We start from the raw sequence: 11599 nt of genomic DNA, 5'->3' as shown, positions 1-11599 counted from the left end.
CTCATTCTCCTCTCCTCTCCCCTCCTCCCTCCTCTCCTCTCCTCACCTCTCTTCCTCTCATCCTCCTCTCCTCTCCTCTCCTCCTCCTCTCCTCCCCTCTCCTCTTCCTCCTCTCCTCCTCCTCTTCCTCCCTCCTCTCCTCAGCTGTAGTTTCTTTACAGAACATTTGTCTGCAGAAGTTGTTCCTCGGCTGTAATCTTTTTTAAGAAACCCAAAGAAAATGACCTACAGGGGCTCCCCTCCTGCAGGAGGTGGGTGCATGGTGATATGGGCAGCAGCCTTGGAGCTCTAACCCTGGCGGACCAAAGCTGGTTCTTGGGACATTTCATGGCACCTCTCTGGTGGGGAAGGAGCCTGAACTTGTGCATGAGGGTCAGAGGTTCTGACGAGATCGGGCGGGCTCACCCCGATCTCTGAGAGGGGCGGGACCTTATTCCACTGTGGAGAAGCTCGTGGTGAGAGGCGCTGGGCTGATGTTTTCCCTGTAGATGGGTGGGGGGACGGGCTCTGACTGTTGTCTGTGTCAAACTGCAGTTCAGAGCACCCGGCCTTCGTGAAGGCTTTAGTGGGGGGGTGCTCCAGTTGGGGTCTTCAGTGCCCACCTGGGTGAGGACAGTTGGACCTGGAGGGGCGGATTGGGGAGGATCTGTCCCTGACCTGAGGCTGAGCGGGGTTCTGTTATGTTCTGCGCCTCCACAGCTCGGATCTCTGGGCCTCCTGCTCCAGCTGCTGCCTCCAGATTTAAAATACTGCAAAAAGAATAATTGTTGTTTAATAAATGACAGCAGTGGAACAATTTTTGAAGATAAACTTGATTATTAATGTGAGCTGTACATCAATAAAATGATTATTTCTGTTAGTTTTTATAGTCCTATTTATCTGTGAAGGTGATTATATAACAGAGTAAATCTGAAGTATTATCGTATGTGCAGTGATCTCATCACAAACCTGTTTGTTCTTGGCAGGGTTTGGTCCAATTACTGTAATATCTCGAACCGATGGATCCAGTTTTCTTGCTGGAATGTTGTGGGTTCAGTCAGATGCTGTGAAATGATTATATTATTATGGTTACATTAATTGTCACACAGGTGAGACGGTTTGTCACGGGACTATTTTCAGTAAAGAAAAGTATTTAGATCAGAATGTTTGGTTCTGACCCGTTCTTGGTGTTTTGGACCCGTGAGCTGAGACTGAGACCGAGTTTTCTGACTCTGAGCAGAACATCTGATGGTCTTCAGGTTTCACTGGACCCTGAACAGATTCAGGACCAGAACATGTCCCCCTGTAGGTTCAGGGTTCTGTTCTTTGGTTCTGGTTTGGGTCTGTGGACACACAGCTGATGGGACTTGTTGTCATAAAGCTCCAGTTTTGTCTCATCTGTCCCTGAAGATTTGTGTGAAGCATGGTGGTGGCAGCATCATGCTGTGGGAAACTGGTCAGAGTTGAAGGAAAGAAGGATAGAGTTGGTTAAGGATGTTTTCTGTTTTTGTCTTATTTCCTGTTTCATCATAAAAAACATCTTTCGGCTTCAAAGTGGTCATTATGTTCTGTCAGTTAAAAAAAACAAATCTGTTAAATTTCAAGTCGTAAAGAAACAAAACAGAGAGAATGCCAGGAGATGAACCGGTGTGGAATTTTTTGTCCTCACTTCTCGATAATGTCGTAAAGAAAACAGAAAACAAGCAGACGTCTGAATTTACACTCGATCTCTGAATTCCTCTTCCATTGTTCTTCCAGCACGACTCTAATGTCATTCCTGTAAACATGTCCCGTGTGCAGGAACGTGAGCTTCCAGCATGCTTCTTCTTTCCTTAAAAAGTAAAATTAGTTTTTATGTTAAAGACAGCACGACAATCAAGTCTTAGCCTATAGTTAGAGCTTATTTTGTTCTTTAAAATAAACTAAATTCAAATATGTAACAATAATAAACAAAGTTAAGTTGATTAGTTGGGCATGCAGTCAAGCAGGTAATTATATAACAATGGTGAATGTTATGTAATGTGGAGGAGGAAGCGTATTTAAACCCAAGCACATCTGCTCAGGTGTACTTACAGGTATGGCTTTCTTCAAGGTGATCGGAGTTCTGACTGCTCTGACTCTGCTGCCCACAGGTAAGAACACACCTGCATCACTTTCAGCTTTTTAACAAGACGGAAGATTACAGAAATATAAAGCTTTTCATGCAAAGTACTCTTAAAAAAACTCTTAAAAAGTCAGGGTTAGATTTTTGAAATGCAAACAGAGTCTGGAGATACTAATGCTTTTCTACAGTCTGTTGTTGTATCAGAACTGCATAGAAACTGCACCAGAACTCTAACCGCCGGTAATGGGCCCATCTACATTATTTGGCCCGTCTGGCATGTACCAATAAAAGAGACCCACTGAGCAGCTGGCAGACTGATCTGCTGATGCTAAGTCAGAGCTACCGACGGTCACAGTCTGGATTTTAATCATCTTTGTATGGAGTCCATTCAGTGACGCTGGTAAAACCGTTGAGCCATGATGGATGGATGTTCGGCAGGTTTCGCATACAGTTGTGATCATTTAGCACAATGTTAGAACACTGGAGGTGGCAGCCATCCTTGAACACAGTGGAGGACTCCCCAGGTGAGGGAGGCCATCAAGCTGAAGAATCTTATGAGGGCTTGTTAGCTGGTACCGGGGCAGGTGGGGGGTACTGACGGGCCAAGCAGGCTGCAGCCCTGGCTGTTGCTGAGGCAAAGGCTTGAATGTGGGAGAAGTTTGGTGAAGCTTTGGATAGAGACTCAGTCGGTTCCAAGAAGATTCTGGAAAGGTAGCTGAGGCAGTTTACCAACACTGTTTAGTGAAGGTAGGGTGCTGCTGAGGATGAGGATGTCGTCAGGCGATGGAAGGAATACATCTTCCATAGACGAAGCGGAGTCTGTAGACTCTGGGGTGGGTCCGTCCATAACCACGGCTGAGCTCACCGAGGTAGTCAAACAGCTTCATGGCGGCAGGGCTTCGGGGGTGGACGAGATCCACCCTGAGGGCCTCAAGGGTCTGGATGTTGGATGATCTTGGTAGACACGCCTTTGCAACATTACATGAACCTCGGGGGCAGTGCACCTGGATTGGCAGGCTGTGGTGGGGTTCCCCTTTTCAAGAAGGGGGGCTGGAGGGTGAGTTACAATTACAGGGGGATCACTCCTCAGCCTCCCTCGTCGGGTATATTCAGGGGTCCTGGAGAAGAGAGTCCGGTTGATGGTCAAACCTTGCATTCAGGAGGAACAATGCAGGTTCTGTGCCAGCTGTGGATTGCTGGGCCTGCTCTTTACCCTCGCTAGGGACCTTGAGGGGGCATGGGAGTTTGCCCAACCATGTGTTATGTGGACTTGGAGAAGGCATTCAACCGTGTTCCTCTGGGTACCCTGTGGGGGGTGCTCCATGACTATAGGATTGGTCTGTTGATCTGTTGATATGGGCCTTTGAGTCACAAACAGTGAAAAAGTTTCATTGCCGGCAGTAAGTCCGACCCCTTCAGGGTGAGAGCTGGACTCTGCCGGTGCTCCTCGTTGTCACAGTTCTTCATGCAGAAAGGGTCTGATTCTGTGGCCTCACGATGCCATCCCTGCTATTTGCAGATGATGTGGTCCTGTTGGTGTCATCATGCCATGATCTGAAGTGGTGAGGCACAACAGGCTTTACCAAAATAAAACATCCTTGTTTTGTAGCTCCTTACAAATGTTTTAATCGTCTAACTAGTGATTGAATGAACAGCACTGGTCTGAAATGACTTAGTTTATGCTCTTTATGCACAATCCAGATGATCCACAGTCACTGCACTCACCATAATGATAATAATAAATATCAGCAGATTTGTGTGGTATTTAGGAGTTTCTTTCTTTTTATTTTTCAGAGTCTGAGTCACAGATATCTGGTAAGTAACATCTCTTTTATTGACAGCTTCATGATGTCTTCATATTCTGAGTTTTCTAAAATCAGATCAGCATCCAGGCAAATCATGCAACTACTTTTACTGCTGTAGCACCCTTTCTGGATTACCCAGAGATTCATCTCTCCTCAGATTGTGGTCAACCTCCTCTGAACACCAGGATCGTTGGAGGCCAGGACGCTCTTGCAGGCAGCTGGCCCTGGCAGGTCAGTCTGCAAAAGACAAAACATTTCTGTGGAGGATCTCTGATCAACAACCTGTGGGTCCTGACTGCTGCTCACTGCATCCCAAGGTGAGCAACATGAGACAACCAATCCGCTCAGGAAATAAATAAATAAAACAGATCTATGAACTACAGTCAACTACTGTTCACAATCAAAAAGAAAAAGAGCTGCTACGGATCGATGTGAGGACCTTTAAAATGTCCTTTCAGTCTGAAAAAACCTCAGTTCACTTGAAGTAATACTATTGAACAAAGGTACAATTATGTTTAGCATATGCAAACTAAAGTGAGTAATTATGAAATATGACTCAAAGTGTGCAAAGTTTAACCCACAACCTGCTCATCAGCATCAAAAACACATCATGAGGCAATTCCTTCCAACTACCGGCCAATCACCTGCCTCTGTACAACATGGAGGCTCCTGTCAGGCAGCAAAGCGGCTAAGATGAACAGGTTCATGGGTCGGTACCTGAGCGAGGCACAGAAGGGAACTGGAGCCAAGCACCACCAGCTGCTGGTCCACAGAACTGTAAGACCAGACCCACCAACCTGTGCAGTGCCTGGACTGACTACAGGAAAGCCTCTGACTCCATGCCCCCCACATGGATGCTGGAGGGCTTTAAACTGTATAACATCAACACTAAGAGTCTTCACTGAGAACTCAGTGGGAATGTGGAGGACAACTCTAGAGGACCATTCAAAGCCACCTGCAGCATAAACCAAGGTGATGCTCTGTCCCACTCCTGCTCTGCATGGACCTGAACCCCTCAGCCAGATGGTTGCAAAGAGTGGCTCTGGATGCTGGTTCCAAAGTGGAGCAGTCATCAGCCAGCTCCTCTACAGGGATGACATCAAGCTGGAACATCTAAAATAATGCACAGAACCATCAAGCTCCAGTCCTCGGGTAGAGGACCCAAGTTTGAAGTGAAGGGGAAAAATAGAGTAAACTAGGTGTTTTTTTAACACAATATAATGTAATCTATTGCAATCTAAACCTGGACAAGGTTTTAAAATGTTCTGTTTTTGTTTCTTTTCATGATGGACTCAGTGGAAACCCAGCTGGGCTGACGGTGTTTCTGGGTCTTCAGAGTCTGCAGGGATCCAACCCAAATAAAGTTTCTCGTACAGTAGCACAGATCATTGTTCATCCAGACTACAACTCTGTAACCAGTAACAACGACATCGCCCTCCTGAAGCTGTCCTCATCAGTAAGTTTCACCTCCTACATCTCCCCCGTCTGCCTGGCAGCTTCAGACAGCAGCTTCTACAGCGGCGTTAACTCCTGGGTCACCGGCTGGGGCAACGTTGGAGAGGGAGGTGGGTTAAAACGTGACTGAAAACCAACTATTGTCCAAAAAAAGTGGCATTCTGTGCAGTCAAATTTTAACCTTATTGATGTAGAGAAACACATCAAACTCTGATGATCACACTGGATTTGTGTCTCCTTAGACAATTCTCCATTTTCTGATAACCTGAAGGAGGTGGAGGTTCCAGTTGTGGGAAACAGACTGTGTTACTGTAACTACAATAGTAGACGTGTCACCATCACCGACAACATGATCTGTGCCGGGTTAACTGAGGGAGGGAAGGACTCCTGTCAGGTGATCACCTCCACCTGTTTACAGCAGATTTCTATTTTCTGCAAAGATTCCTTCTAAACTAAATCTTTCTGATCTTAAAGGGAGATTCAGGAGGTCCGATGGTGAGTAAGCAGGGTGGTCGATGGATTCAGGCAGGAGTCGTGAGTTTTGGAGTCGGTTGTGCCCGGCCGAATATTCCAGGAGTCTATACCAGAGTGTCCCAGTACCAGAACTGGGTCAACAGCCAGATTACCAGCAACCAGCCGGGCTTCATCACCTTCACATCCACTGGGACCAACAGTGACCTCAGTGTTTCCTGTACAGGCCTGCCACCAATCCCCACCACAACTCCCACAACCACCACCACAACCACCACAACCACCACCACACCTGAAGGTGAGCACCTGTCTTGTTAGGATTTAGGAAAATAAAAATTGAATGCATGAAATAATCTTAAATTTTACTTGCTCCAACATTTAACCTGACTGTTCTGGGAACTTTTGGAAGCTTGAGAGGAAGTTGTGTTTGGATCGGTTATCATGTTTCCCGTACGTTTCTCTCTCCAGCTGTGGTCTGTGGACAAGTCCGTCTGAACTCTGATAGACCTGGTGGAGGTTCTGGGGTGAAGGCTGGTGAGTGGCCGTGGATAGCGAGCTTGCAGAAACACGGACAGCATGTGTGTGGTGGGACGCTGGTGTCTGAGGACTTTGTCCTGAGCGACGCCGATTGCTTGTCAGGGTGAGTTACAGCTGAGGCTGATGGGTAAATACTGACGGGGGTTTGGTCAGTTTGGTCTTATAAAAAGTTATTATCCGCTGTCCACCAATAATGTCATCCAGTAACAGTTGGATACTTCAGTCTTAGACCTGCTGCTTATTAAGACCAGGTCAAAGGGGAAACGGTTCAAACAAAGATGGCCAGACGTCCCTCTTGCTCCAGAAAGAAACAACAGGACTTGTTGCAGATTGAAGTCACTGCTAATTCAGACCGTCTTCTGTCCCTCAGCTCTCCTAACGCGTCTGATTGGACGGTCATATTGGGTCGTCTGAAGCAGAACGGATCAAATCCTTTTGAGGTGACTTTGAAGGTGACAAATATCACCCTGAGCAACCTGACGGGGTCCAACATCGCGGTTCTTCAGCTGTCAGCCCGACCCCCCCTGAACAACTACATCCAGCCCATCTGTCTGGGCACCGAGAGAACCTTCCCCGAAGGATCCACATGCTGGGCTGCTGGTTGGAGCTCCGGGGGAGGAGGAGGTGACTGACACGAGAATCCGAACTGTCTCAGAACAGGACCTTATTAAACAGGAGAACTAATCACTGCTATTATTCCCAACTGTAGAGGAACAAGTTCTGCAGGAGTTCCAGACCTCGGTGGTGAACTGTGGGAATGCATCAGCTGACAGCATTTGTACCGAACAGTTTGCACTGAAGCAGGTGAGTGATGACATTAAGATTATCCACCATTGGCTGATAAATACATTTCTATTGTTTCTTCCAACATTATGAAACTGTATTTCAGTTGTTTCTTTAACCTTAAATCCAGTATGACTCCAGATGAAAAATGGCAACAATCTGACTTTAATGAACCTTCTCAGAACCTTTAGATCTTTAACATCTTTAACTTTAAAGGTTTTTGCAGCGTTGCTTCTATTAAAGACAGACTGAAAACTCTAGGAAACAGCCGGGAGTTTCCAGTCCTGTATTCTCAATATAATCCCACTCACTAACTGATTTAATGCTCTAAACCAGGAGTCTCCAGTCCTGGTCCTGGAGGACCACCATCCTGCAGGTTTTCCTTGTTCCTCTGCTCCAACACACCTGATTTGAATCAGTGGGTGATTAACAGGCTTCTGCAGAAGAAGAAGAGGTCATTTAACCTCTGAATCAGGTGTGTTGGAGCAGAGGAACAGGTAAAACCTGCAGGATGGTGGCCCTGAGGACCAGGATGGAGACCACGGCTCTAAACTTCTGTTCCTGGTCCTTGAGACTCACTGCATCACTGGTCTAAGTGGTGCCACTTGTTGCAGTCCTCCTAAGTGATTCAGTAGAAGCAACTGGACTTCTTTTCTTGTTTCTTGAAGATGTTTCACCTCTCAGTCCTGATGGGGAAAGGTCTTAAAGAAACAAGAGAAGAAGTCCAGCTGCCTCTTTTTAAACCGTGCCTTGGATGTTTGAGACTCCACACCAACGATTTGTTGAAGAATAAAGTTTTCTCTCTGTTGGCTCAGGGTGACTCCGGCGGTCCGTTAATGTGTAAACAGAAGGGGTACTGGTTCCAGATGGTCGTGTTGCCAATCGTCAGCAGAAATATTCGAACTGATAAAAGGATGGTCTTTAAAAACCTGAGTAATTTTCAGGATTTCCTGAATGACACACTGAGCGGATTCTTGTCTCCACCCTCCACCAGCACATCCTCCTCCATCAGCAGCACCATCCTAATGACCACCAAGGCCTCCTCCACTCCCACTCCCAGTTTCACCTTGATAACAAGCGGGGTCACGCCCTCTTGCTCCCCCTTCTTCCTCTTCATCCATCTTCTCACCTTCATCTCATGTCTCCAAGCCTTCCCATGGAGAGGTCTACACCATGACAGTTGGCTTTAAGATGCTGAGACTTTCTATTCCTGGACTGTCAGGTGATGAACTGTTTATCTGGTTTTGGTTAAACTCACACAGATCTGAGGCATTGATTAAAAAAGAGTTTTACTTCTGACGAAACTGAGTGTCACAGGTTAACTTGAACCCAGCTGGGTTTCTTTAAAATGAGGAGAAAACACTAAAACCTCATTGGTTTGAGGTCTGAATAAGTCGACCAATAGAACAACAGGAATTCAACTAAAGATAGAAAACGGACCCAAAGGTTTGATATATGTCCATCTGACCAAAGAGGAAGAACCAGAAACCTGCAGGATTTAGACCCTGCTACTAAAACTGGACCAGGCTCCATCCTGAGAACAATGGGAAATACATTCATCTGCTGTGCTGTTTTATACGCCTTGCACGCATGGCTCAGATCATCTGTTTTCTTCTCCATCCTTCGGACATATTACAGCCAGTAAGGAGTTTCCCTGGGCTGCAGATCTGCTGGGTTTAAGAACCTGGACCTCGAATACTGGACAAAAAGTCACTGCCAAGCTTTCAAATACTTCAACAAAAACACGATTTAGAAAAAGGGGATTTTTTTAGATACTTACAACTTAGACAATATATTTCAGCAAACATTCTGAAAGCCTGTACCGCAGAGTCTAACGAGTTAATTCAGTTGGTTTCACAGACTTACTCCAAGCCTGGCAAGATTACTATTTCCAAACTGTATCAGGGATTGTTGAGATCCAAAGGAAATTCAACAGACTATGTTAGGAAAAGATGGGAGAAAGAGTTGAACATTGAAATATCACAAAAGCAGTGGGACAACATGTGTGAATCCGCTGCTACAACATCCTCCTCAAACCATTGGCGTGAATTCAGTTGGAAAAATTTGTTACGTTTCTTTAGAACACCAAAGCAGCAGCCTTATAGAAACCCTGATGCATCTAAATGCTGGAGGGGGTGCGGGGTCACAGAGGCAAATCACTCCCATATTTTCTGGTCTTGCATTAAGATAAAGACTTATTGGAAGGATGTTCTGGGGAAGATTGAGTCAATTTTGGGTCTTAAATTCCAACAACCCATTATGTTACTGTTACTCGGAGCTGTTCCTGAAGGCCTAAACGTGAATGACAAATATTTATTAAAAATCTTCAGTGCTACAGGCAAGAAACTGATTACTCGGAAATGGCTTCAACCTGATCCACCAACGTTAAAGGACTGGCTGGTACTGGTGGAAGAAACCCACCAAATGGAAAAGTTAACGTTCATGCTGAGACTGCAACCGGACCTTTATAAAAAGAGATGGAGCAAATGGACTAAATCTCTAGAGAGCGATGAATAATCTCCCTCTGTATACTCTCCCTCTCCTCTGTTACTTAAAAGCTGCTCAAAAAAAATGGAAATGATATCTGTTTACGGTTTTCACCTGTAATATGTTTAACATACTCACATTCTGACTAACTTCTCTTGTCGACAGTTGTTTTTTTGGTTCTGAGTTTGTATGTGTTCGTTTAAAAGAAAAACTCTCAATAAACAGAAAGTAACAAAAAAAAAGAACCTGGACCTCAACGGCTGGACGAAGTCCATCAAAGTTATCGTCAGACCTCGCAGGACATAACTGTTCCTGAACGCAGATATTTTTATATTTGATATAGAACTTAGTGTTTCTTTACTGGGATCATGAAGTACATTAACAGTATTTTTTATCATCTAAACAAAAATAAAAATGTTTTCAGTCTAATAATTGCTTCTATAAACAATCACTCTACTCAGATCTTATATCTAGATTTTATGGGAAGAAGAAAAGAAACTTTATGAGGAGCAGTGATGTAAAACTAAAAACTTGTCTTCTGTTACTGTGAATTGATAAAGTATTACCACTGTGTATTGATATTATTTTATATAATTTTACATGTTTCATGTGGCTTCATCTAACGAGTCAGACGTGATGCCTGTGTGTGAAGATTAAAAATAAACGTTGTAAAATCAGAGCTTGTTCTGTCTTTTATGCAATAAATATTTTCTGTTTTAAGTCGAAGCGTTTCTGCAGAAGAAACCCCCACAGAGGAGGGACCTTGGCTCCTGGCGGACAACAACAACCGAATAAAGCTGCAAAGATTATTACAAAATAAAAGCTTTGACAGGAGACAGGTTTTGTTATTTTCATCCAAGTTAAAAAACGAAAGCCAAACTGCTCCTCCTGGATCTGAGGTTTGACAATCAGTCGGAGCCTCGCTTCGAACACCCGAGAGAAAACCTTCCTGGGGTTGGAACACGCTCTCCACTGGGAACCATCGGAGGCCAACCAAAAGTCCTTCTTCATGGTCTCTCTGAGGTTCTGATCCACAACCACAGAAGCTGCAGTCCTTCTGGTCACCCTGGACCTGTCAGCTGCTTTGGGAGTCCTCTGGGACAGCCAAGACCTGAAGGCCTCCATCATCCTTTGGTTGCTGCCGGGACAGATACCATCGAGCTTCAGGCCACAGCATCAGTAAAAGAGGTCCTGAACTTGGCCCGTGTGGATCCCATGTCCCGACCCCCCCGGAGGTGTGAGGTAAAGATCTCACAGACAGGAAGCTCCTCCAGGATGAGTCACACAGGAGATCTTTTCGGATGAACTGCTGTATTAATAACACTAAATTTATTTTAAACTGAAAGAACAAATCATGCTGGAAGCAGAAGAAAGTGATTTATTTAAATCTGTGTTTTAATGTAAAACGTTCATCAACAAGGATTTTAGTTTATTTTTTATATCCTGACGTCCTGACTCGGTTCTGTGTCTAGAACTTTGTTGTTGAGCTCATTTCTCGTCAGGGTTTAGTCATGTTCTCGTAAAGTGTGGAACCGGGAGATCCGGTTCCCTTTCAGGAGTGTTGAGTTCAGTCAGAGGCGGTGACTTGTTACAGTAACACCTGCACAGGTGAGGTGGTTTGCCAGGTAATCACTTTTCCTGCAAAGATATTGTTATTGTTTTCCAGTTTCCACACAGAACAAACTGGTTCTTCTGAACTGGAAATGACTGAAGCTGTTGCACCTTTAAATTGTCCCTCATGGCTTCCTGTTGCAGGTTCCTCAGGTTTGGTTGTGGTTGCTCATTAACCTGGAGTCGAGTCGTTAAAGCAGAAGTTGGAGCTGAGTGGAGAGATTTTGTGACTGGCCTTTGAATTTAGCTGCAAGTAAAGATGATGATCTGCTGTTTTACAAAAACCCTGTGCTGGAGGAGGGGCTTGTGCTGGAGGAGGGGCTTGTGCTGGGGGAGGGGCTTGTGCTGGGGGAGGGGTTTGTGCTGG

The 11599-nt window shown here is 45.2% G+C and overlaps 1 protein-coding gene and 1 long non-coding RNA gene across 3 annotated transcripts; one reads left to right on the top strand and one right to left on the bottom strand.

Annotated features, from left to right (window-relative positions):
* Positions 1 to 483: 483 nt before the first annotated feature.
* On the bottom strand, positions 484 to 1313 carry LOC108249137. Its single transcript, XR_001809189.3, has 3 exons — positions 1158 to 1313; positions 949 to 1043; positions 484 to 749 (listed from the first exon to the last, which is right to left on the bottom strand). It is a non-coding gene; the product is annotated as an uncharacterized LOC108249137 (long non-coding RNA).
* Positions 1314 to 2031: 718 nt separating this feature from the next.
* Positions 2032 to 10298, top strand: LOC108249131 (transmembrane protease serine 9-like). Of its 2 annotated transcripts, none has more exons than XM_017438309.3 (10): positions 2032 to 2111; positions 3878 to 3898; positions 4046 to 4205; positions 5185 to 5453; positions 5586 to 5737; positions 5818 to 6112; positions 6283 to 6454; positions 6722 to 6975; positions 7061 to 7155; positions 8129 to 10298. In XM_017438309.3, exons 1-10 carry the CDS (start codon positions 2057 to 2059, stop codon positions 8309 to 8311), a joined length of 1656 nt encoding a protein of 551 aa, XP_017293798.1. In that variant the 5' UTR covers positions 2032 to 2056; the 3' UTR covers positions 8312 to 10298. The 2 variants fall into 2 exon arrangements, with proteins under 2 accessions (XP_017293798.1, XP_017293797.1); XM_017438308.3 differs by having other exon boundaries at positions 7950 to 10298.
* The last annotated feature ends 1301 nt before the right edge of the window (positions 10299 to 11599 follow it).

Source organism: Kryptolebias marmoratus, linkage group LG12, assembly GCF_001649575.2.
Source record: "Kryptolebias marmoratus isolate JLee-2015 linkage group LG12, ASM164957v2, whole genome shotgun sequence".
Classification (NCBI taxonomy): domain Eukaryota; kingdom Metazoa; phylum Chordata; class Actinopteri; order Cyprinodontiformes; family Rivulidae; genus Kryptolebias; species Kryptolebias marmoratus.
This window is presented reverse-complemented; position numbering and strand designations above follow the sequence as displayed.

Bases quoted from the DNA above. Each gene is read 5' to 3' on its own strand.
- LOC108249131 (XM_017438308.3), top strand. From the start codon at position 2,057: ATGGCTTTCTTCAAGGTGATCGGAGTTCTGACTGCTCTGACTCTGCTG. The intron at 3,899-4,045 runs GTAAGTAACATC...ATCTCTCCTCAG, and splicing joins GTCTGAGTCACAGATATCTG to ATTGTGGTCAACCTCCTCTG. The intron at 6,976-7,060 runs GTGACTGACACG...TCCCAACTGTAG, and splicing joins GAGCTCCGGGGGAGGAGGAG to AGGAACAAGTTCTGCAGGAG.